Genomic DNA, 26641 nt, shown 5'->3' on the forward strand with positions numbered 1-26641 from the left:
GGATCTTTAGTCAAGCACTGGAGCAGTTTTCAAGTGATTTATCTTCACGTTCAATAAAATTTTTAGTGATATGTAGGATGTGTCTTCACAGAATTTACCAGGTCAATCACCACATCCTTGTTGAAAGTTGTTCTCCACTCTGCTGCAATCTTGCACACATACATCACAGCCTCTGGGTCATCAGCGTTGACATGGAAGATGGGTGCGTTGACCACGCGAGCCACATCTGTTGGGTAGGGCGATGACCGTGCCATTCGCGGATCGGTTGTGAATCCAATCTGGTAACATCAGATAACACTCATCAATCTACAACATGCTAAAGGTCAGGGGTTACGATCCTGCTTCACCTCAGGACTCTAATAGGAAAATCTGATGTTTGATGCTAACCTGATTATTGACAACAACATGGATGGTGCCATAAGTAGTATATGAAGGCAGTTCACTGAGATGGAAGGTTTCATAGACAACTCCCTGACCGGCAAACGCAGCATCACCATGCATGAGAATGGACATCACCTGGAGAGAAATCAAATTCATTCATGACTTGAACTATTAATTTATATCAAGGCTGCACAATATATAATTTCAGGATCAACATCGCAATGTGCACATCAGTGTGAAATGTCAAGTAAGGATTTGTATTCTTGTCCAGAATACAAATTATTTGTGTAGTCATTGCAAAGTTTAACCATAAATGATTAAAAGTTTATAATTTAATACATTTTATAGTATAAATGTGTTTTTAAAGGTGCCCTGTATTGAAAATCTGAATATACCTAGGCATAGTCAAACAATAAGAGTTCAGTACATGTAATTGGCCATACCATGAGCCTCAAATACGTTTCCTCATTCTTGTATAAATTCTGCAATTGTAAACCTCAGGTGAAAAGCAGGCCACTCAGAAAACAAAGCAGACTATTACGTTACTCCTGAGGTATGCCTTAAAGATTTGCACGTAGTTTAGGTGACATTCTCCGTCATTCAGTCTGCTGCTGCGTCATCAGGAGATCAGCAATCAAAACACAGACGGTTGCACATGGGATTATTAAAATGCTTGTCCCAGGCTGCATTTTGAGATTACAACAATGATAATTTTCCTCCCTTATTTTAAGTGTATCAAAGTTTATAATAAACTTACTCTGTATGTGGGACTCTTATTTTGAAAATAGGAGAAGCAGGAAAGCTTTTGAAAGCATTTAAAATTAAAGCATTCTGGCACGGGAAATTATATAATTTGTAGCTTTAACAAAAATCATTTGTATTTATTTATAAAATGAGGATTATACAGTGTTATTTTACATTTAATTATTACATTTCTGTTTCAGAATATAAGCCACAAAGCACTGTTTATTTAATTTGTTTCTTAGCTTTATTACATTTATCAATGCTTGGAATTTATTATACTTCATGAAGATGCATTACCCTAAAATCACCCCACAATCAATCCAAAATTACAGTTACTTTCCAAATTAAGTCTCAAGCCATCTTTTTTCCTAATAGTGTTTTCCAATATTGTGTGCATTTGTATTCTTCTAATTTGCCAAAATGCTGAGCCATTATGCAATAGAAAAAGCAGAACATGTGGTTATGTTTTTTTATTTGTAATGATAGTGTGAAGATAAATGTACTACCCTCCTTCCTTCAGTGTCTCCTCTGTAAAACTGCTCTGCTTTGGTCTTGCCCTGAACGACAGGATCTACAGCCTCAAGGTGAGATGGGTTAGCCATCAGTGACAATGTGATATTCTTATCCGTTTCTCTGTTTATCCGTTCATGGTACATCCCCAAGTGATATTTCACATCTCCTGAGCCCTGGAGTAGATTAAAGTGTAAAGTTTACATCAGAAAAAGCACCATAAGAGAATGGAGTATTTGAGACGTCAAAATCCTCTCTCTTCAAACTAAATCACCTCATCTGCAGCCTCCAGTTTGGGATCAAACTGACAGAATATTTGATCCAGATCCTTGCGAACTACGTTGGCCAGAACGTTCAGTCTTCCCCTTTGTGAAGCAGAGGTTGTGTTATTATTGCTGGGGTGAATTCATAAGAGCAGTGTGAGATTGAATGGTGCAGGTTATAGACATACCTGTGAGGCATTCCCATAATTACACTTTCTATACCGGCTTCACTGGACTTGTCGATGATCATCTTCAGTGCAGGGATAAGAACCTCACAGCCTTCTAATCCAAAGCGTTTCTCTGAAGACCATTTGCGAGCAAGGAAGTCTTCAAACCTAGAACAATGGATCACGTTTAACAAATTATTTACCAAACTTCCTTAATGCATTTCCCTTTGGCTTAGTCTCTTATTCATCAGGGATCGCCACAGCGGAATGAGCTGCCAACTCATCCAGCATACGTTTTACACAGTGGATGCCCTTCCAGCTGCAACCCAGTACTGGGAAACATCTATACACCCTCAGTCACACACACACACACACTGCAGCCAATTTTCATTCATTCATTCATTATTTTTTTTTTCAGCTTAGTCCCTGTATGAAACAGGGGTCCCCACAGCTGAATGAACTGCCAACTTATCAATATATGTTTTACCAACACAATATCACGGCAATTCGTAACTTCTTGATTCAGTGGCTAATTCGTATGAATTCATACGATCTAATTCGTACATTTTAGTACGATTTGCTCATCCCCCAATGACAGTTGGGTTTAGGGGTGGGGTTAGGTGCCACGCCTCCTTTGTAAAATCGTACAATTTCGTACGACTCAACTCGTACGAATTCGTACGAATTAGCCACTAAACTGACAAAACGTAAAATACTTACATTTTCTCGTGAAATCAGGCTGGTTTTACACAGTGAATGCCCTTCCAGCCACAACCCAACACTAGGAATCACCCATACACTCTTGCATTCACACATATCCAGTTCCGCATGTCTTTGGACTGTGGGGAAAACTGGAGCACCCGAAAGAAAATCCACACAGAAATGCCAACTGATCCATTTACATTTACATTTAGTCATTTAGCAGACGCTTTTATCCAAAGCGACTTACAAATGAGGACAAGAAAGCAATTTACACAACTATAAGAGAAACAGTGAATAAGTGCTATAGGCAAGTTTCAGGTGTGTAAAGTCTAAGAAGCAAAGCATTAGTAATGTTTTTTTTTTTTTTGAGAGAGTACAGTTAGTGGTATAGCCAGAGAGGCAGTTACAGATTAGGAAGGAAAGTGGAGACTAAATAGTTGAGTTTTAAGTCGTTTCTTGATGCAGCCAGGACTCAAACCAGTGACCTTTTTGCTGTGAGGTGACATTGCTAACCACTGAGCCACCAGTCACCCCATTTAGCAAACTTTAATTTGTTAAGTTAATAAAAACAAAATGCAGTTCCACCATGTAGTTACATAACCTTAGGCTGCCAAATTGTGGTTTAATCCTCTGGTGCTCAATTTTTTTTCTTCAGTAAAAATGGATGCATGACTTTGCTTGTTTAATCATATTTTAGTTATATTTAGTATTTTAGTAGATTCGATGGCAATAATTATATTATATATCCCACAAGAGAACACAGAGCTTGGAGATAGATGAGCCCAAGATTCCTGCCTGATCAATAAGCATTAGGAGGGATACGAGATCCGGTATTTCTCGAGAGCCCCCCAGTTTGTTTTTTACCTATACTTTGGTTAATAAGGTGGTTCTATAAGAACCGATACAGTATGTATGCATTAGGTGCTTATGTATGCATTAGGTGCTTGTGACGGTTATGTCACTGTTTTGCGTATGTCACATGTTTTTAGAATGTGGGAGGAAACCGAAGTACCCGGGGAAAAGCCATGTAAACACAGGAGAACATGCAAACTCCACACAGAGAGTGCCAACTGGCTCAATTAGAACTGAGCCGCTGTGTCGCCAATCCTAGAATTGAGGGGGAGGGAGCAGGGAAGGATAGAGGCGGGGTTTTTCAAAACAAAGATAGGGAATGAAGTTTAGGCAGGATATTTATAGTAATTTTGGAATGATCCGATAAGCTAGCTAATGATAAGCGATGAGGACCAGCTGTAGTTGATCATATCACATGCTCCTCTAAATATTAGTTTGTGAAACTTGACAAATAAAATATATATTTCTTCCAGTCAAAAATGGTCAAATAGCACCAGACAGTTAACCCTGAAAAAGGAATGCAGAAGCTTTACAAGAGAAAATTAACTGATGTATAATTCATCCTCCCATCTCATTTATTTATTTATTTTTTAACATCACCATGTCCCCTGGGGCTTCCTTAAAAATTGTGGTTTAAGTGAGAAAATTAAAGTCTAATAAGTAAACAAAAACACCACATAAACAGTACTTCACTCTAAGGATATTCACCGTGTTGAGCGAACCAGCCTGGCCAGCAATGTCCTCTTCTCTCTGGCAGAAAACTTCATGATCCCTGGAGTCTCGAATTTCTGTCTGATCCACTGGCATTGCTCCATATTATTGATAAACATGAATTCGACTCCCGTATGACCACAGTAGGATGTCTAAAACATTCCAGCAAATCCAGTTTACCCTTTCATTCATTAATGCATTCACTTTTGAAGTATAATTAAGCCTCAACATAATATAAACGATGAGCTTGTCATATTGGCTTAAATTACATCCTTTCAAAATAGCTAGTGAATGTCATATCTGAATCAATTCAGGCACAAAACCAGCTAATGAGAAATGAGGAAGGAGTGTTTCTACTCAAATACCGGGTAATATTGCAGTAATCCTGCATCTACCCACCTCAAGTCTGTGTATGATTTCTCTCAGTGGGAGTGTGTTTTCATTTCCCCCAATAAATGTGGTTAGTGGCAACTGAAATGATTTATCCAGATCAGATTCCTCCAGGCCGTACGATGCTGAAGATTAAAGAGGAGAGGCATATTAAAGCAAATACATCAATAAAGCTATGCTGTAATGAAATGTAAGAAACCCCTAGCCATGTTCCTTTTTAAATCATATATTATGATATACAGCAAAGTAAAGATGTGTTTATTATGAACCCAAATATTGACTCGAACATGTATTTCACAGTCAATTTAACAGTAAAACTAAACATATATTATATATATAAAAACATTGTAAACATGTATTTGTCAATGAGAGATCACAGCTCATGCTGTTTGCCATTTGCCAAGGGCTCATTTACACAGAACACTTTTTTCCATTTCAATGTGCTACTTTTCTATTGTTTTCAATGTAAACACATGATGAATTACAACCCCTGTTGGATCTTGGATAAATTATTGCAGTATCATTTTACTTGAAGGTGTGTTCATAAGACTGTTACAAAACCTTTATAATCATGATATGTTATGTCATGAATGTGAATGAGATTTTATGCATGCTTATGACAACTGTCATTAGAAGTCATTAGTTCAGTTATTATGGCATTTTAATTGCAAAGATGATATTGTTTGTTATGACAACTTGACATAAACTAATGCATCACAAGCCTTGGCATAAACAAATGCATAACATTTGACAACTTGACATAAACAAACGCATCACAAAGTCTTTAGCTTTGTCAAGACAACATAACTTGTCATACATCTATCATAAACATGATTGTCATAAGGCCAGTATAATATGTGTCATGAATATTTTTCTGATCATTTTTTTTCAGTGGAACAAAATGTATTTGCCATTAAAATGTCTCATTAAAAGTGTCATTATTCGGTCAAATTATTTTTAAGCACATCATTAATATTTAATGGCATTTTAATGACAAATCCAGCTTGTCAAACTGTAGTTGAGATCAAAAATAATAGGAATGATGCGGTTAGAAATTTCATGACATATTGATGGCTTCATGGCAACAAGGTTTGAGACAGATTTATGTATATTTATATCAAGTTGTCATAATATTTCATCTTTGTATTTCAAATGGCATAACTGAGCAAATGACACTTAATGACAGTCATAATCATATAAAATCATGAACACCCCTTCAAGTAAAGTGTTACCATTATGGCTATTGTTCCTCTTTTATAAGTGGCTTTACATTGGATAGTTACATTCCTTGATTCTGATTGGTTGAAGCTATGGTAAATTACTGAAGTCTGGGGAAATTTTGAGATCATGCTCTTTCCCTGTCAAAGTAATTCTTCTCATGTGGGACATACGCTCATATTCAGTTTTTTCTTTTTTAGGTATGTTGTTGTATGAGTACTCTGCTGAGAGAGAAGCATATGTTTGTGAGTTATCATCATATCTTGTGCTAAAAATAAATCGCAGTGCAGTTCCATTGTCTCTCCATTGGTTGAGGCAACATTCTAGTGCTGTTTACTGTCATGGTTGTTGTCATCCATCAAGTGGAAGGATGGTATTTAATGGTTTAACATTTACAATGTAACTAGTTCATACATTTTTGTGACATTTTGCCTGTAAAATATGTATAGTGTGGTAACTGTATTATAAAAACAGATTTTAAATATAATTATACAGAACTAGTTGTACAAAATCAAAATAAAATCATGTAAACTGTGGTTTTGTAATGTTTACAGTAGGATAAAGAACATTTATCTTTTAATTTTTATTGCTATTTCAGATGTACGCTGTAAAACAATTTAAGCCAATACAAAAAAAAAAACAACAACAACAACAACAACATAATCCTCATTCACTTTTTCTTGTTCGCTTAACTTTTGAAAACATCAGCTGCACTGACCTAAAATGATTTGTCAACAATACAAAAAACATTTAGTTGGCTTAACATAAGACTATTACTTTTCTGGAGAGGTAAACTACTCTGTAACAAAACTTTTTAAGTTGTGCCAAGTGAAAATTTTTTTGTCTGCAGAACTGGAATGCCTGAAGTTTAGTGAAAAAAAAAAAAAAAACATTATCCTTATTTCCTTTAGTTTTTTCTTGTGTACTCTTTTTTTCCACCATTAATTTATAGGACAGTAGAGAGTATAGACAGTAAAGCGTAGGGAGAAGAGGGGAAGGATCGGCATAGGACCTCAAGGCGGGAATCGAAGTCGGGTTGCCGTGAATGCCATGTGTCGACACACTAACCACTACAACCTTGGAGCCTCAACTTTTGAAAACATCAGTTGCACTGACCTAAAATGTCTGAAGTTGAGTGAATAAAAAAAACTATTGCTTTAACTGGTACTAAGAAATAAAACATTATCAGAACAAACAAACATAGTTCAAGTGAAAAAACAGCCAGGCCTGCTTCACATGTGAAGCATTACAAAGCATTTTTCCCTGTTGTCCTGCCATGTTTTGATTCTTGTCTTGTTTACCGTTATTGTTGCTTTGCCTCCTGTCCTGTTTCTAATTGTGTCTAATAAATGTTTTGTTAACATTTGTCTCTGTTTGAGTTTTTTTGTTCTGATAATGTATTATTTCTTAGTACCAATTTCCACAAGAGTTTTTCGTTCACTCAACTTCAGACATTTCAGGTCAGTGCAACTGATGTTTTCAAATGTTGAGTACACATCGGAGCCAGTGGTTAGTGCGTCGACACATGGCACTCCGGTGTTCGCAATGACCCGAGTTTGATTCCCGCCTCGAGGTCTTATGCCAATCCTTCCCCTCTCTCATCACCCCATACTTTCCTGTCTGTACGCTCTACTGTTTTATCCATCAAAGGTGAAAAATAAAAAAAATGTTTAGTACATGAGAAAAAACGAAAGGAAATAATGGAATAAAATTGTTTACTCAACAGTTGGCACAACTTAAAGTTTTGTTACAGAGCAGTTCACCTCTCCAGAAAACTAATCTTATGTTAAGCCAACTAAATGTTTTTTGTATTACTGACAAACAGTTTTAGGTCAGTACAGTTGATGTTTTCAAAAGTTGAGTGAACAAGAAAAAGCAAAAGGAAATAAGGATTTTTTTGTTGTACTGGCTTAATTTTTTTACAGTGTGATTTTAACATTTAATGCTCACTTTTTTGTATTTTTTTCCTGTAAGTGTGATGCCTTTACAATCATTCAACAAAATTATAGCATAACAGCATAAGGAGGCACAAAGATTTTTATATATTTTCTATCCTTGTTGAAAATTTTTTTATTATTTGCTAAATTAATTACCATATCGGTATTAGCCTGAAGCTCTGATATGTAAATACTAACTAACATCATGACCAATTTCATGGTTAGTTACATGCCTAAAGGCTGAAAGAAAAATCTACAATGAAGGCAATCACAGTAGTTTGTAAATGCATCCTGTAGATAACACAGGGGTCTATCAGTAAGACTGTGTCTCCTCAAGAGAGGAGCACACACAAGAGGAGACAGGTGCAAATGTAATTAAAGCCACTGTACAGATAAAGAGGACAGATGCATCAAACCGAAAATTAAGAGCCTACTGGTCGACTATACGTGCCCTCATTAGCTGCACGAAAGGCTATGACAAAATCTGACCTGACCGACACGATGAGAGTGGTAAAAGAGGCATGTTTTGAGAGGTTTTCTCACTGGCTATTACTCTCTCTTTTTCGATCTGTTGTGAGAACATGTCCTACATCCTTCTACTCTGGCGACACTAAAGGCAATAGGACCCGACAGGAGCAAAGGGGAAGATTTATGGGCCTTTATCTCAGATAACATTAACCTGTGCTCGCGATTGAGTCTGGGGCATAGCTTTCCCTTCCAGCCCCTGTCGCTGTCTGAGACTGGGGAATCTGTAATGGCCCAATGAGGAATTGTTTGCTGACCACTTACACAGCTACAGCGACTAAAAGCAGACACACACGCTCTCCCCCCTCCCCACTTTCCATTAATCGAGCCCTATGAGTCACCAAAACGCAAGCACTGATACCGTACAAGCAGTGTTACTAAACTTCATTACGGTAATCTTGATCCTTATATAATATGAAGTGCTATCAGCTCTGATTATGGGGACGGGGAAGCAACTTCCAATGGTCTTCGGAAGCCCTGAGCTAAAGCGAAAAGACTGATCTAAAAGATACCACAGGAAGATCTCAGAAACAGCATGGCGTTTGGTTTTATGTGAATATAAATGAGATGTTCTAAACATTCAGCATATTGAATTGTTTTTATTTTGCATTTTAATGATATGGAGGTCACAGTTTGTCATTTGATGAATGGTCTAATAACTGGAGTTTCTTTCTTTCTTTCAGTTGGCTCCAACAATCTAATTTTCCTTTCATAATTAAAAAGGAGATATATGCAGCGGATGGGTGCAGTTTTGTTGCTACAGTGACGTATAAACACAGAGGCTGGGGTGGCTAAGGTCAGCCACCAATTACATTAGACACAGCTCCGGTTGCTCACGTTGACTCGTAAAGCAAGCGAGAACTGTAGTGCTGATGTTAGCCAAAATAAACAACAAAGAGTCAAAGTATATGAAGACCACATAAAAGACAAACATATCTATATGTATGTAGAAGTTTTTGGCAGAATATTACATACTGTAATCATTCTCACAATGAATACTAATGAATATATTCTTCATTATGGTATCAGGACACATCCTGGCAATAAATTCCTCAAGAATTAAACATATTTTACAATTCAACATAAATAAACACATTTTAACATACAGTGCTCAGCATATACAAGTACACCCCTCACAAATCTATCTTTTAAATTCATATTTTCAATAGGAAGCTATACAGTATTATATTTGTGCATATACATTAGATTAGTCAGTACTGAAGCCAAATCTGGAAGCAATCTAACAAAATAACTTACAATAACGGTCCAAAAACTAGTACACCCAAATTTATATGTTATACAAAAATATTAACTACAAATTTAAAAAAGAGGAAAAATCAAGAGAAGCAAAAAAAATGTAAATTTTGTAGGTTGTAATTGTTTTTGCAATATTTTGCTTGAATTTAATTGTAATATCTTTCAATTTTTAAATATGTTTGGTGACTAAAATATTATTTTAAGAAATATATCTGTTTAATAAATCAGTTTTTTCTTAAATGCATCAAAATACATTGCCTATATTAACTGAGAAATGGATAAAACTATTCATTTTCAAAATGGGGTGTACTTAATTATGCTGAGCTCTATAAATGCATATTGCAGAAAAAGCGAATGGCAATAAATATTCAAGTATTCACTGTTTTAATAGCATTTTTTATGCTTGTTCAAAATACTAAATCATCACATCACCAGGTCTGTAATATGCAAAATATTTAGCAGCAAATTATATTCAAAGAGAAGTATATTACTCAGCAGATGCATCATTGAACTGTGGTGAGGGGAAGGCTAACAGAAAAAAACACTCTTAAGGATGAGCCCCAAGCAAGGAACTAAGTCAGCATTTACTAGGATGTCTTCAAAACATCCTTTTTTAAGTAGGACAGTAAAAGGAAATGAGCGTTTATATGAATTATGAAGGCACTAAATGGATACATTACCAAGTTTGTCAATTGATGTGATCAAATCTGAAGGTACGAAGGAATCCAGATCGGCTGTAAGAATGCCAAGAGGGTCCAGTCGGGCTACATGGTGACCACGTACCTGAGCAAAAGGCATAAAATTGAATGTGAATTGTCTTCTCTATATACAGAGTGAGATATACTGTATTATATGTGAGTTAGTAACTCAAGTAAAGGAAATATGACCCACACAAATATGAACCAGTGTGACATATGCAAATAAATCTCCTAAGGATTCACAATAAGTTCAACATACAATCCCAAAAGGCTGGTGACAAGAGATGGGAAGAAAATGCTGGCTTTGCCAAAAGACAGAATTTAATAAATCCCTTCGATACTTCGTCTAATTAATTAGAGGAAGCAGGGAAAATATTACCACCTGTTTTGATTCAAGCAATCTCTTTGATATTTTCATTTTCAAAAGGAAAAAAAGCTAGTCTAATTAGGGTAGAATTAATCATGTGATTTGCATATCTACACAGGGACACTTTAAAATGTACGAGTGTACAGACATGCCTTTGATTTTTTGCAGTTCAGTGCCAATGCTAGAGAATATGATTGGGTTTTCTCATCAAAATAATTTATTGTGAATTAAATTCTCGAGTTGGAAAACCTCCCCTGAAATTCAGCATTTTCTGTCTAAAGGCTTAACTATAAATTAAGCTCTAATTATAATCAAATAATTACAGTAATATATAATATTATATACTATCAAAATCAGAAAAATTTTAAGTGTGGGTAGGGAGGAAAGCAAAGCTGTCAGACACATACATAGCTAAGCTACAGTATTACAATAGAATGTAATACAAATGTATAAATTTGCCAGTAGACATAGTAACATTTATTTTAGTATAAGCCATGGACTGTAGAAAAGTGAAGCCGAAATATCGAATTAGATTCAAATACCGATGATGCTATTTGCAGCCTGAACCTTTGCTCAAACTCCTGCTGACTCAATCACAAGTTCACAATAATGATGCCACATGCCTATTTTAGCATCAAACTTACTAGAAAAATAAAACTAATCTCTGTAATAAGAGCTCCCTAAAAATGTGGACACAATATTTAAGAAAAACTTAATCGAAATGTAATTTGATTATTTTTTGGCCTGGCTGACAAACAGCAGCAGTAGGATATTACAATTAGACAATGTTGTGGTTTTCAGCGAATGTTAATAACGTTACATTTGTGCACTGACTTAGCAGTGAAAGTTTACCTGTTCTTCTGATTTCTACCTGTGTTTCAAAAAGAAATATTTGCTGTTTATTAATTACAATTTTGATATTTCAACAAATTCTGCTGCTTAATATCTTATTGTAGCCATGTTTATGTCCTAATTTCACAATGTGAGCATAACAGGAGTAAAACACTTGTTTATTTGTAACTGTTTATTTATATTTTGGATATTTACAGAAGGTTTACTGTTCAAAACCAAACTTTGTTTTTCATTTAAGTTTTAAAATGTCAAAATTCATTACATATCATTAAACTCAATATCAGGCTTTTGCATTTTTAAAGTATACTTTTGAACATAATACCATGAATTACAGTATTATATAGTTATAATAAGCAAAACTTCAAATAAAAAAACATTTAGTTTTTATTAGAGTGTTCGATTAACCAGGGAAAAAAAAAAATCACCCAATTAATCGATTATCAAAATAATCGTTAGTTGCAGCCCTAGTGAGAAGCAATGCAAACAGCCGTGAAATCACAGAATGATAGTCTCTGATTTCAGAATTGTGCCGATAAAAATCGACTTCAATATTTCAAATAGCTTGCCAGTGAACTACGACTCTGGGTAGAGCAGGTGCTGGAGATTTACTGCTGATTACAAAACCAGCTGACAAAATGCACCCTAAATTGCCTTTGATTAATAGTGCAGCCTTATGGTAACTTCAACTGTGCATGAACGCTAAGGTACACATAAAAACCTGTATTATACATTGGGATTTATAATACCTAACCTGATAGGCTCTAATAAGAGTATGGACTGCCAGATGATCCTCCACAACCTTCTCAGACATGGCTGGTGTCTGAGACATGGCTCGCCCCTGGAGCAGCGTGGACAGAGGCTTCTCTCCAGACTCCGCAGAACTGCTGGCTTCAGCATTACGGAAGTACGCATCCCAAGACTATTGCAAACAGAGCAAAAGCATATTTCAGATTACATTTTCCTATTTACTAGTTCAAAACAAGAGCTTAAATGGATAGTTCACCCAAAAGTGTCACATTATTTGGTATATCAATATATTTAGAAATACAGTAACTTCTTTTGTGTTGTGCAGAAAAAAGACCTTGAAATTTTATGAACTAATTTTTGAGAGGATCACGTGCTATGATTGACCACAGCTGGTCTCACATCAACAATCAAATGATAGACCAATCAGAAGAATTCAAGCCTACATAAATAGCCCGTTTTCCTTACCTCCCTTATTTTCGTTTTTGAAGAATCCCCCCATCCACTCCATCTCCCCTTCCTTCCCTCCTATACTAGGAGACCTCTCGAGACCCACCTGATCTCGGACCCCCTTCTATACTAACTAACCAGGAGGGAGCCCCAGGCTCAAAGATCTTAAAGCTCAGTGCTCTCTCCCAGGACAGCATGACAAACCTGCAATCGGTATCAAGCATTGGCTAAGTGTGAACTCTTGAAATACAGGTTTAAAATGACATCAGGGTTAGAAAATCATTATTAATATTATTTACTTTTTTGGATTATCTCTTTAGACAAAAGTATCATTTATTCACTCTCTATTGTCATTCCCATTCCATTACCAAAAGCTGTTTATGTACTTCTACTGAACAAAGCAGCTTAATTTGTGTTCTATGCAGGAAAAACATGGTGATAAAATAATTGTGAAATAAAATTTAAAAATTAAATTAAATTAAATAAATAAATAACACTAGCTAGTCTCCAAAGCAACATGCTTTTTTTTTTTTGTTTAGGATGAAATAATAAATGTAAATAAGTTAAAAACACTGAAACTTTCTATAACTATGCAGAGAAATAAAAAAAATCTACAAAAGTTACAAAAATGAAAAACGAATTTAAATAAAAATTAAATAAAAACATCTACTGAAAAAAAAAAATAGAATCTAATCCATACCATTAACAATAGCTACACTGTAAAACCCAACAGTCAACTTTATCAAATGAAATGAGTGAGACATCACTAGTTTGTCACACTGCTCTGCTGTGATATTGATCATCTTTTACAGTTCAGTGGCAGTAGGTGTCTTAGCCATAACTTTGGCTTTTCAATCAGGTTTAGATCAGGATTCTGGGCTGGACATTTAAGCTTCAAGCAACAGCTATACCTGTTTTGCTCATCCAGCATTAAATTTGCTGGCTGATTGGACAATGACACATGGAAGGAATCATATTTTGAACCAAAGGAGCTTCTGATTAACATTAGCATTCACTCTGCCATGTAGCTTTATGATACAGGTGACTCATGCTGCAGTAAATATACTAAAATCATGCCCGCACTGTAAAAACCCAACAGTCACCTTTATCAAATGAAATGAGTGTAGATAACTCAAAATATACTGAAAGTCAATTCTACTCATTTGAAAAGAGTTTTGAACTCCGTGATGAAGGTACTGAGTTAACTAAATTCCTCATTTCTTCAACTTAAACGGAGTAAGTTCACAGTACTCATATAGATTAGTTTTTTAACTCAAATGGTTTGTAGCAATTGGCTCAAACAGTAAGTTGCCTTAACTTATTGGGTTTTACAGTAGTCAATTGGTTTGAGTTCTCTTCATTTATTGGATTTTTCTCTGCTCGAATTGCTTCGTTTACTCAAATGAATTAAGTTAATTAGTTTTTTAACTTAAATGGTTTGTTGCTATCAGTTTCCTCAAATGGTTTGAGTTACCTTACTTTTTGGATTTTACAGTGTATAAATAACAGTGATACTAAACTTAGACGTAAATGTAAACATGATAAAGACTAGAAATGTAATGAATTTTGTTATGAAAATAATTGTTATTAGCATGTACACTTCGTTTCTGAACTAGGACAGAAAGGAAGTGCCTTTAATGGATGTTCTCTGCACCTCGTGAACGTTTTTGTGATCCTCCAGCCAAGCGTAGTACATCTCCACAACGTAGCTGGAGCTGCAGGCTGCCAATGAGGGCTCAGTAGCCCCACTCGAACAGTTACGACGCAGGACAAACACTCGCTTCCCTGTCCCCACGTGGCCCCTCATCCATTGGCTACTGCTTCTCAGAGCACCAGCCAGGGGCCTCAGCTGACTCATGCCTGCAAACCTGCCGGAAAACAGAAAGGTATCATGGCAGAATTAATCGAGATTTTGAGAATGATGTTTAAATTATTTAAAAAATGAAAATATTTTCAGAAATAGTGTATTTGAGGGATTTAAGCCTGAATAATCAAGCAAACTTAAAAAAGTTATCAGAAACTAAGGCATTCAAAAAATTTGGAAAAAATAATATTAAAATGTTTTAAATATTTTTTCCACATTTTTTGAATGCCTTGGACTGATTTTTGCTGTTTATTCTGATGAATCCCTTACCCAAAGAGCACAGACACATTTTTTAAGCTACCCCTGAGCACCTTTTGTTTGATTTTGGATTTTTATACAAGCAAACTTGTTAGTGCTGGATCAACGGCCCTGTTTTGGTGCTCATTCAAGTTTCTAACCTTAATGTCTTGCTTAATGTCTTAAGCAATGTGGATGTAAATGTTGAAAATGCAAAATGTCAATGTTTTAGCTCTCATTAGTTTCTGTAACTATGTATCTGATTAATTGATTGACTGTGTTGTGAAAGGGATGAGGGTAGGTGATATAACGGTCTTATTTAAAGGAACAGTCCCCCAAAAAGGAAAACTCTCTCACGATTTACTCACTCCAGTGGTTTTAAACGTTCAGGAGTTTCTTTCTCCTGTTGAACACAAAACAAGATGTTATAAACCATCAGCCATTGATATCCATATTAAGATGAAAAAAAATACTATGGAAGTCAAATAGCTTAAATATTTCTTTGTTTTCAACAGCAGAAAGAAACTCAAACAGCTTTGGAACAAGTGGAGAATGAAATGGTGACAGAATTTTCTTTTTTGAGTGATCTTTTCCTTTAAATACATTAAACTATAATACAGCTTTGTTGTTGAAAAAGAGAAACAGCACAATCTTCTCTCGACATATCCATTTATTTAGTATTTTATTTAAGCATGTAATGTGATGTGGAGAAGAGTTGTAATAATTTTTTCTATTTAAATGTTAGCTTTAAATGGGCATTTTAAAATGAGAGGCAAAATAGTATTAGAATCTATGATTCTGACGATATGATAACCTTGGATAAAAACATCATGATTTCACGGAATTGTGATTATTGCTCTAAAATATATTCTTTTTAAATGTCTGGGTAAAAAAAATAAAACTTTTTCCACTTTGAGCACAATATGTTTTAATTTGGGAAACGTTTAAAATATTTTGGAACAATAAACATGTCAGGCGAAATAATTCAAATCAATCATTGACTTCTGCTGTTTTCATTAGTAACAAAAACACCCCTCTCTGGTATCACTTTATAATAACTACACACTATGAATCATTTATTAAAAATTAGTATATAGTGAATTCATTATTTGGTAAACATTAACTCTACATTAATAAATGTTAGTAAGCAGTTTATAACTGCTTTACAAATGCTGACTTATAAGCACATTTACAATGTGCTTAATAATTGTGTTTTCATAATTTGTGAGTGATTTATTTTTCATTACTAAATTAAGTATTACATTATTTACAAACCATTTGTATTTAAGAGTAGTCGATGGTTTTTAAGATCATTCAGAATAAGTAAATGATTAATAAACTGTTGAAATTAACGTTTATATATCTTATTATTCAGGCGTATAGTAATGGTTACTCTGTATGTTAATAAATGCTTTGTTAACTCAACTTTAAGCAGTTTTGTGACCTAATCTAAAGTGAGTACTGTTTATGCTTTATAAATCCTTTATAAATGACAATTATAGGCTTAGTATCAAATGAACAATAATCTTTGCAATCCTATCTAAAAATAGAACTACTGTAAAATTACTGTAAAAATTTGATAAAACGACAATGATATAATAATTTAACAGTATATTATGATAAAAAATTTCAAAGTTATTTAGCGATATCTAAATTGTTCAGTAATTTTATTTTACATAATGTTGCAAAGATTTATTTTTCATTTGATACAGTTTCATTTCTGTATCTTCAAATGAATGGAAATAAATAAAGTCTTTATTTTCTTTTTTTTTTCCTGTTTAGAATATAACTGAGCCTTTAATTATCATTTATAAGGGATTTATAAAGCAGAAATAGTCCTCACTTTAGATTAGGTCACAAAAGTGGACTAAGTTGGGTTAATAAAGCATTTATTAACATCCAAATTAACTATTAGTATACAGCTGAATAATAAGAATTAATTTGAATAGTTTATTAAACATTTATTAACTCATTCTGAATAATCTTTAAAAACCACCAACTATTCTTAATTAACTGGTTTGTAAATAATCCGATACTTAATTTAGTAATAAAAAATGAATAATTAACAAACTATGAAAACATAATCATTAGGCACATTATAAATGTGCTCATAAGTCAAGATTAGAGCATTTGTAGCTGTAGTTACAAACTGCTTACCAACAATTATTAATGTAGAGTTACTGCTTAACAAACAATGAACTCACTATTTGCTAATGCTTAACAAATGATTAGTGTGTAGTTATTATAAAGTGATACCATCTCTCTTTACAATTTCAAACGACATCTTTGGAGATCTTTTCTGCTGGAGATACTGTTGCCCTAAAAAACAAAACAAAAAATGTAAATAAAAAAATCTTACATCGAACGGTATAACAGAACATTTTGGCGATTTTAAAACCTTGACTTTTCCAAACCGTGGTATAGCCTTGAAAATGGTTATCGTCCCATGCCTATTAGAATATTAGATTGATTTGTCTCCTCACATTCAGTTGAATGACATTTTATATAAATTACGTTGAAAAGTCCAGTATTTGTTGGTGGTTTTAAATTTCCATCACAAAACAAGACAAATGATAGGAAATTTGGCTGCTAACGTCTTATCTTACTTTCTGTTAAAAACTGAAGCATCTTAAAAATTTACTATTGCCAATGATCAGAAAAGGATCAAGCTCCACCTTCTTTGATTTGAATAATAATAATAATAATAATAATAATAATAATAATAATAATAATAATAATAATAATAATAATAATAATACTTAACGACAACGACGTGATTATCCAACTGTAATATTTTTTTAAGTATACTTGGCTATTTCTTAGAATCCTCGTTGACTCATCAGGTGCTCTCATGGATTACTACTGTATATACAGCACTGATTTAAAAAAAAATCTATTTATATCAGAGCTTCAACTACCATCGATGTATTGAAAGGGCATCTTCACCTTTCAATGACAAATTGACGTGAACAACGTCAAAGTCCACTTCCCCAATCACTCCCAATATATCTAGCCTGTGCGATTCAAATATATGAGCTGACGGGACAGTCGTAAAACGCATCGATTGGCCGATTGGTTACAGCTGTTACCAGTCTAGGTTATGTGTGTTTCCACGCGCGCGACACACACGACGGTGTTCACGTACTGTAGCTTCATCTCTATGGCAATGGCATAACAATTAAATTTCACCTTGAGCTGCTCGCAGATGAAGACGGTTCGCGTGAGTTCAGATGTTGTCTGTCGTTTGATTCAAGCGGGAGTTTAGTTCTCGGTGTCCTATATTCTCTCTGCAACGTCAAATCCGTCCCGTAATCCGCATGCACGCGCACTGCAGCAGGACACTTTGAGCTCGAAACTGCAGCATCTCAAATGACAGTCGGTTTAAAGTGCCTTTAAGTTTCTTTTATTCATCATTGTATCTTTAAACAGTTTTCTGTTATTATTGCATAACGTTCAGTAGCTACACCAACACTCAACGCTTTTGGCAGGTAGCCAAATTCACTATTGAGTTAAATAGTAGACTAAATAATCCAAGAGGGATATTCTACCAGAAATGTACATTATCTTTCCCTGAAATAAAAACATAAGTACAGTGAAAGAAAAGTATTTCGTCCCAAAAAATGCCAAAATGGACTGATGGTTGATTTCTGTGAGTTGCTCTGTAAAGCAATATGCCATACATTTGGTTCTCAGATTTTTGTTATGTTTTTATTTATTGAAAACGCTTTACAAATGTACAAACTGTCGTTGTCCTTGTTCTCAGCCCATTTGAAGATACAGCTTTAATAGTTTTGTCATGCTAAAAACTGTTATTTAGAAAAACATTCTTCAGAAATAGCAAGTTTAAGTTGTTATAACTCACATCAATTGAATAAAAACATAAAATTATAAATAAAAAATCTATAAAGAAATACTAAAACTATACATACTAATAAATTTACAATTGTCCCCATGTTTCGGTCAGTCCAGTCACATTTGCGTTAAATTTAACATGTGTGCAAAACACGTTTAAGATATGACTGAAGTGACATCATTTGACGGAGAAGCAACTTAAAATGATCAAGGATGTGTTCTATCATTGTATTGTTTGACTTTTTATTTATTTATTTATTTTTTTAAAGTTGACAAGCTTAAGTCACGTTTTCCATACATGAAAATTTACGTTTCTGGTAGAATGTCCCAAGATACTGTACATGTGCTGTGGAAATACTCTTGTAGAGATCAGAAACAACCAACCTGTGTAATAGAGTTGAACTGAGAATGAAATGGCTAATATGGAATTGTAAAATGAAAATAAAACGAAAGCGTGCATTAAGTAACTATACCCAGCAAATATAAGGTAAAATATTTTCAGAAACAGTTTAAGACCAACAAAGTTTAATTTTGCTGTAAGTATATAAATATGTAACTATGAGGGGGAAAAACTATTCAAACCACTAGCTTTCACCTATTGTCAGTAAGAAGAATTAAATAATTGAAATAAACAATTTAGTATGATCACTTATTTTTCTTTACAGGTCATAAGTTTAGAACAGCAAGATATATATATATATATATATATATATATATATATATATATATATATATATATATATATATATATATATATATATATATATATATATATATATATATATATATAAACATATATATATATATATATATATAAACATATATATATATATATATATATAAACATATATATATATATATATAAACATATATATATATATATATAAACATATATATATAAACATATATATATAAACATGATGCATTCAATAGATCCAAAGTACAGCAAAAACAAATGTTTGCTACTTAAAATAAACAAAATTTGTTGATTAACAATATTGTTTTGCAGCTGGATGGGAATATGCTAGAGTAACTGGCAGTCTATACTGCTGTGGCGAGCCCGGATAAATCAAAGACTAAGCCGAAGGATAGTGACCCTTGAGTACACTTTTTTTTTTGAGCAATAGAAAGTTCAGAAGATCTGCATTTACAGAACAAAAAATGACCTGCTGACCTCAAGCTTTTGAATTGTATAGTGTATTATGTTACAAAAGCTTTTTGTTTGAGATAAATGCTGATCTTTGGTCCTTTTAAAGAATGCTGAATAAATTATTCAACTTTTAATAAATATTGATAATAACAACAACTGTTTTTTCAAAGGATCATGTGACTGGAGTACTGATAGAAAAAAAATCGTCATTGAAATCACAGGAATAAATAACATTTTTAAATACATTAAAATAGAAAAGTTATTTTAAATTATAAAATATTTCAAAATATTACTGCTTTTGAGGTACGTTTAATCAAATTAACACAGGCTTGTTGAGCAGAAAATCACTTTATTTACAGTGCAACCGGAAAGTATTCACAGCGCTTTTAAGATTTTTTTAAGTTACAGCCTTATTCCAAAAAATTCCATTAAATCCATTTATTTCCTCAACATTTCACACACAATACCCCATAATGACAATCTGAAAAAAAGATTTTTGAACTTGTTGCAAATTTATAAAAAAATAAAAAACCTGAAAAATCACATGTACATAAGTATTCACAGCCTTTGCTCAATACTTTGTCGATGCACCTTTGGCAGCAATAACAGCCTCAAGTCTTTTTGAATATGATGCCACAAGCTTGGCACACCTGTCTTTGGGAATTTTCGCCCATTCCTATTTGCAGTACCTTTCAAGCTCTATCAGGTTGGATGGGAAGTGATAGTGTACAGCTATTTTCAGATCTCTCCAGAGATGTTCAATAGGATTTAGGTCTGGGGTCTGGCTGGGCCACTCAAGGACATTCAATGAGTTATAGTGAAGCCACTCTATTGATATTTTGGTGATGTGCTTTGGGTCATTGTTCTGCTGAAAAATGAACTGTCGCCCCAGTCTGAGGTCAAGCGCACTCTGAAGCAGGTTTTCATTCAGGATGTCTCTGTACATTGCTGCATTCATCTTTCCCTCTATCCTAAATATCCTATGAATTTTGAGGAAATAAATGAATTTAACCTATTTTGGAATAAGGCTGTAACATAAAAAAATGTGGAAAAAGTGAAGCGCTATGAATACTTCCCAGGTGCACAGTATTATACAACAGTGTAAGACTATTGTTTCAACTAAGTCCTGTGAAAATGTTATTGCATTCTATGGATATATTGGTGTGTGTGTGTCAAGGTTATTCCACCAAATAAATAATTTCCCAAATGTCACATTTGCAAAATGAAATTATGATGATTTCAAACTATATTCAAGCTGAAGACATACCTGACTCTCCAGTAACACTGGCCACACTCGGCTGTTCTCTTTCCTTCCATGCACGTTCCTGTTAAAAGCTATACACTAATTACCAGACAATCACAAACAACTTCAACCACTGCATGTTTAAAATCCAATAAAATATTTATAGAAATGGTTTCAAATTAAGTTGTGCCGGGGTGTAATGGGAACATTGATATTTTCGGTAACCTCTGATTCTTAATTACACTTGGACAATTATGCTTTCCTAATTTTCTGAGGGATCGTGCCGAATTCTCTTGAACATGTGGTTTCAGTCATCTAGATTGATGGTCTTTATGTTAGCGGATTTTACAGTCTGAGCTAATTGCCTTCCCTCCCCCTCAGTCCCTCAAAACTAGTTTCATCACTCTTAGTGGCCAACAACCAGAAAAAAAGAAAGCATTGTCATCAATCATTACAGGGCTGCTATCATAGTTGTTTCAGAAATAAAAACAGGCATGATTATATACAGCCTTAAGAGAATCCCAATGGCATGATTTTCAGGAACAAAGTATCATGAATGACCTTTTCATATATGTAAAAATACCACAAAGCTAACATCAGACGTAAACACAGAAAGTGACAGCATATTATATGAAGCAGCATTTTAGTAGATGCCAAATGATTCAGAGGTTCATATTTCAGTGCTGTTATACACATCATTATAATAAAACAGCTAGATTTAATCGCGCTCCGCTCTCGATCAGTGCCATAATCGAAACTCCAGATTAAAGGACTGTCAGAGCAAAAAAGCATCTTGTAACCAAGCACAAGTAAGGTCATGCAATTATAAGTGAAAATGCCATTTTGTTGCTCTCTGACTTCAACCCTTGAAACAGACGGCGCTAAAGCCTCCCTTAGCAGGGATCTTATTAAAAGTAGGCGTCATTTAAGAACGAAACAACGTGATTTGATGACTACAATTTCATTTATGAAATGAAACAAATGCTGACAAGAACATAATGGCATTTCAAATTCTATTAAAGTCTGACCCTTTAATGACCCCAGTATTTGAGAAAACAAATGTATAGCTAACAATAGTGTATCTATAAGGTACTATCGTTTGGATACTAAGTGGTAAAGATGGGGATCAAACTGGATTTATGCTTTAAGACTATTAAAACATGGTCCAATTAGGAGGGATTATACAGTTAAACACAATCTAGGTCTATCTAATTTAGATCTGCTTTTTCAATATGTATGATCAGTGTCGGACTGAAGAATTTACTCAAATATATGTGTAAAGGTAATAGATATGTAATAAAAATAGATTTAAAATAGTTTCTCTTTTGTTTTGAATAGTTTCAGAAACAGATGGCAATGCTGTCAAAACCTTTGTACACACAGATAACGTAAATGACAATAGATGCTGTATTACCAATGGCAGTGGGTGTCAGATGGGTTACGTTGGTGCCGTGACCCGGATGGGAGTGAGGTTTGGGTGTGAGTGTAATGGAAGTCAGCTTGTGAGAGCTTTGTGTGATCACTTGGACCAGAATGGTTACATTGGTGCCGTGACCCGAATGGAAGTATGGTTTTAGGGGGTGAGTGGATTGGAGGTCAGTTGATAAGCACTTTGTGGGTAAGCCTCACTTCCATGATCATTCAAAACAAAATGGACAAATTAGTGCTGTGACCCTGAAGGGATTGAGGTTTTAGTGTACAAGTGTCAATTCCATGCTACGGAGGGCCGCAGCTCTGCACAGTTTAATTTCAACCCTAATGACACACCTGATCAAAGTATTGAGTGTTTCAGGCTTGTTTGAGACCTACAGGTAAGTGTTTTTGAGTAGAGTTGGAACTAAACAGTGCAGAGCTGCGGCCCTCCAGGAACTGGAATTGACATCTGTGTTTTAGGGGGTAAGTGTATTGGGGGTCAGCCGATAAGCACTTTGTCGGTAAATCTCACTCCTATGATCATTCAAAGTAGAACTGTGCCATGACCCGGAAGGGAGTGAGGTTTGGGGGGGGGGTTTGGGTTGCTGGTGGCTAATGTAAGGCCCTGTCTGCACGAACTCGGGTAATTTCAAAACCACACCTTTTTTGACGTGGTTTTGCTGTTTGTCTGCACAAATAAGAAGTATGGGGTGACTAAAACTGAGACTTTCTGAAAACTCTGGCTAGGGTGAAGATTTTTCCGAAACTCTAGGTACAGTGTGGTCACTACAACCAGAATTTTATCTCATAAAGCTAGCATGTGCACTGTTTTCTTCTTCCTGATTGGCCAACAAACCAAACACAGAAGATGTGAATGAGGCAAATTTCATGTTTGCGGAAAGCGTGCAGTGTATTTTGCATTGTTCGGCCACAAAACGATAATCCACCTCTGTGCTCACGCTTATGCAATTTTCTAGTGAAATATACCAAACTCCCTATTTGTTGTGAACTCACCGTTAAAAGTGTAATTATCTCCACCTATTTGTTCAGTGTGCCCTTAACATCAATCACAGGACATTTTACATCTTCATGTATAATATCATAATAATAATAATAATAATAATAATAATAACAATAATAATAATAAATAAATACATTTGAAAAATTAGAAGAAAACTCCATTTAGGGGCAACACGGTGGCACAGTGGGCAGCAAAATCGCTGCCCACCCAAGAAGGTTGCTGGTTCGAGCCCCGGCTGGGTCAGTTAGCATTTCTTTGTGGAGTTTGCATGCTCTCCTTGTTTTTGTGTGGGTTTCCTATGGGTGCTCCGGTTTCCCCCTACAGTCCAAAGACATGTGATTTAGGTGAATTGGGTTGGCTAAATTGTGTGAATGAGTGTGTTTGGATGTTTCCCAGTGATGGGTTGCAGCTGGAAGGGTATACGCTGTGTGAAACATATCCTGGATAAGTTAGCGGTTCATTCCACTGGGGCAAGACTAGATTAATAAAGGGACTAAGCTGAAAAGAAAATGAATGAATGAAAAACTTATGAAAAAATACCCTTGTACGGGGACATGTCCTAACTTTGATCTCAAAAGCTGCTCTATTGACAGAGACAGGCGGTCAAGGTCTTTAGCCTCCTCGTTGCCACCCATGCTGGAATTGCCAGTTTGAACCCCACAGGCGGGTGGGTGTTGGACGGTAGGGGTTACACATGCAATTCTAGCTAAGTAGTGTTGTTTTGGTTGTTGAATACTCAAACACTGATTTGTATAAGTAGATGACACATTCAATTGTTCCAGACACTATGATATGTCATTTTTAATTGGTCAACATGTCATCATACTGCAGGCATCAAAGAGTTTTCTAAGATGCTACAATATTTTTTGTCCAATGTTCATGAAAAAAACTGCACAGATATATATTCATTAAGAAGCGTGTTGGTTCATCCACATAATTCATTTTTATAATATGGCACCTTATTCTAGAGTGTTGATGGACTGGCTTTGACCTTTACAATACGAGGATGGGTTGTGTAGGCTATAATACCCCACGGAAACGACCGCTATTGACGCATCCATGTTTATATGCTTTGTGCATGCCTATAAATTAAACATGTACATTGCATTTGCATTATATTACCGTTTTCATTAAACCATGACTTACATTTTTATCTAGTTACGTTTTTTTAGAAACATGTTTCATAAATACACAGCTTATAAACAGCTTAAAAAACTAGCATTTTCAATTCTGGGTGTGTGAAATTCATACAAGTTTAATTTACCACCAACATTATTTTCCTCATGAACTGAAAACCCTCATTGTAAAATGCCCTATGGGAAATTTCCACCACCATGTAATGGTTTCATTTTCAATAATTAATTAAATAAATAAATAAATAAATAAATAAATAAATAAATAAATAAATAAATAAATAAATAAATAAATTTCAGACCTCAAAAAATTTTATATGTTTTTGTTTATAATTGTGCAAAATATCTACCTACTTATCCACACTGAAAAAATGATTCAAAGATGATTCCTTGGATTTACTAAATTTTTTTAAGTTAAAGGGTTGTAAACAATTTATTTGGGCTGAATTTAAGCAAACGAATTAAGTTGAACATTACTCAATTTAATTTGTTTAAATTCAACCCAATTAAATTGTTTGCCACAGTTTTGCAGACATAATTTTTTTCAGTGTACTAAAATGTAAAATATACCTCTTAAAGATTAATCTTAAATAATAATATAATCATAACATACATGACAAACACTGTAAGGCTCGTTTTTCATTGTGATGAATAGAAGCCATTGAACATGTAACCAAACATAAATAATTAAAATTTTGATAAAGCAGAAGTAGCTGTGCACTAATATACAGTATGCATCTATTTGAGTAAATGAGCATGTTATGATCAGTAGGTAAAAGTATTACTAAACATGTCATCATCAATAAAAAGGAACACTGAAAAGGATCTGCTTTCAAGAGAAAAGAATGTCAATTCACCGATCCTCCGTCAACTTCAGAAAAAAAACATGACAAGTATTCGAATCAACAATTTTAATTATCAAATTATAATAAAATAAACAGCAAAACATATGAAAATATTCACTACCTTTAAATATTAACCCCATTTCTTAAAGGTGCCTTTAATCAAAAGAATAAATGAAACCGTAAAAACCTGTGTAATAAATTGCTAAAAACGTCATGCAGAGACTATATGTGTTTCTCCCCCACATAAAATCTGATTTTGCAGCAGTTCTGTTAGTGTGATGATACAAGTCTTTTTTTATCTTTTCAAAAGTGTATTTACTTTCACATTTTTCAATATCAAACCTTTTCAAATATGAACAGAACTCTTTCCCACTACAGCAAACAAACAAACAAATAAAAGATAGATCTTGTGCACCACGTTTCACAATCAAGTGTCACTGGGGACTTCACGGCATATTTTGAGATTCTCATGCATATTTTGTTAATTACCTCTACAACCTTTATTCTGAATCGCTGTTAATTTCTGGATAAGGAAAAAAAAAATCTACTCCATGGTCATTTAATTCCACAAGATCATGCAGCAAATCTGTTCCCAGGTCAGTTTGTGTGGCATTTTAGCTAATACTCTCCATGTTCGAAACTTAAACAGACAGTTCACCCGAAAAATAAAAAAATGTATCTGTCAGTATCAATTGACCTCCATAGTATTTTTGTTTTCTTACAATGGATATCAATGGATAACTTTTTCCAACATTCTTTAAATTATCTTCTTTTTTTGCAACAGAAGAAACTCACACAGATTTGGACCAGTTTATGAGTGAGTTTTGTGTGGGTGAACTATCCCTTTAATACGTATTTAGTCAAAAGTGACTATTGCTATCCAGTCCTCTTATTAGTGACTTTAAACACATACTCACTGGTAGAAAAGAAAGGCATAATGTGCTTCCTTAAATCTCAGACAATCACCCAGAAGGAGAAGAAAGCACTGAGGCATTTAGATGGGTTGATGAGCATTAATGGCAGTCTGCAGGAGAAGGGGAAGTTGCAGTGGTCGAGCTGCTGTCGATGGGCTCCGGGTCCGTATTTGTACCGACCTTCTCATGGAGGAACCCATA

At 34.5% G+C, this 26641-nt stretch overlaps 2 protein-coding genes across 2 annotated transcripts in view; both read right to left on the reverse strand.

Moving 5' to 3' along the window:
- Nucleotides 1-18186, reverse strand: part of ogdhl (oxoglutarate dehydrogenase L) — a 47310-nt gene extending 29124 nt beyond the window's left edge. The window contains exons 1-11 of the mRNA XM_056471594.1: nt 18059-18186; nt 14423-14636; nt 12326-12493; nt 10338-10440; nt 4730-4845; nt 4328-4482; nt 2087-2233; nt 1910-2000; nt 1632-1811; nt 388-516; nt 99-278 (exon numbers count right to left, since the gene is read on the reverse strand). Coding sequence (XP_056327569.1) covers nt 99-278; nt 388-516; nt 1632-1811; nt 1910-2000; nt 2087-2233; nt 4328-4482; nt 4730-4845; nt 10338-10440; nt 12326-12493; nt 14423-14626 — 1473 coding nt within the window. The 5' untranslated portion in view covers nt 14627-14636; nt 18059-18186. The remainder of the gene's footprint in view (nt 1-98; nt 279-387; nt 517-1631; nt 1812-1909; nt 2001-2086; nt 2234-4327; nt 4483-4729; nt 4846-10337; nt 10441-12325; nt 12494-14422; nt 14637-18058) is intronic.
- Nucleotides 18187-25577: 7391 nt separating this feature from the next.
- The window catches only part of parga (poly (ADP-ribose) glycohydrolase a), a 61398-nt gene continuing 60334 nt past the window's right edge, over nt 25578-26641 (reverse strand). The window contains exon 18 of the mRNA XM_056470986.1: nt 25578-26641. This exon is cut by the window's right edge and continues 74 nt beyond it. Within this exon, the coding sequence (XP_056326961.1) occupies nt 26540-26641 (102 nt within the window). The 3' untranslated portion in view covers nt 25578-26539.

The sequence above is a fragment of the Danio aesculapii genome, chromosome 13 (assembly GCF_903798145.1).
Source record: "Danio aesculapii chromosome 13, fDanAes4.1, whole genome shotgun sequence".
Classification (NCBI taxonomy): Eukaryota; Metazoa; Chordata; class Actinopteri; order Cypriniformes; family Danionidae; genus Danio; species Danio aesculapii.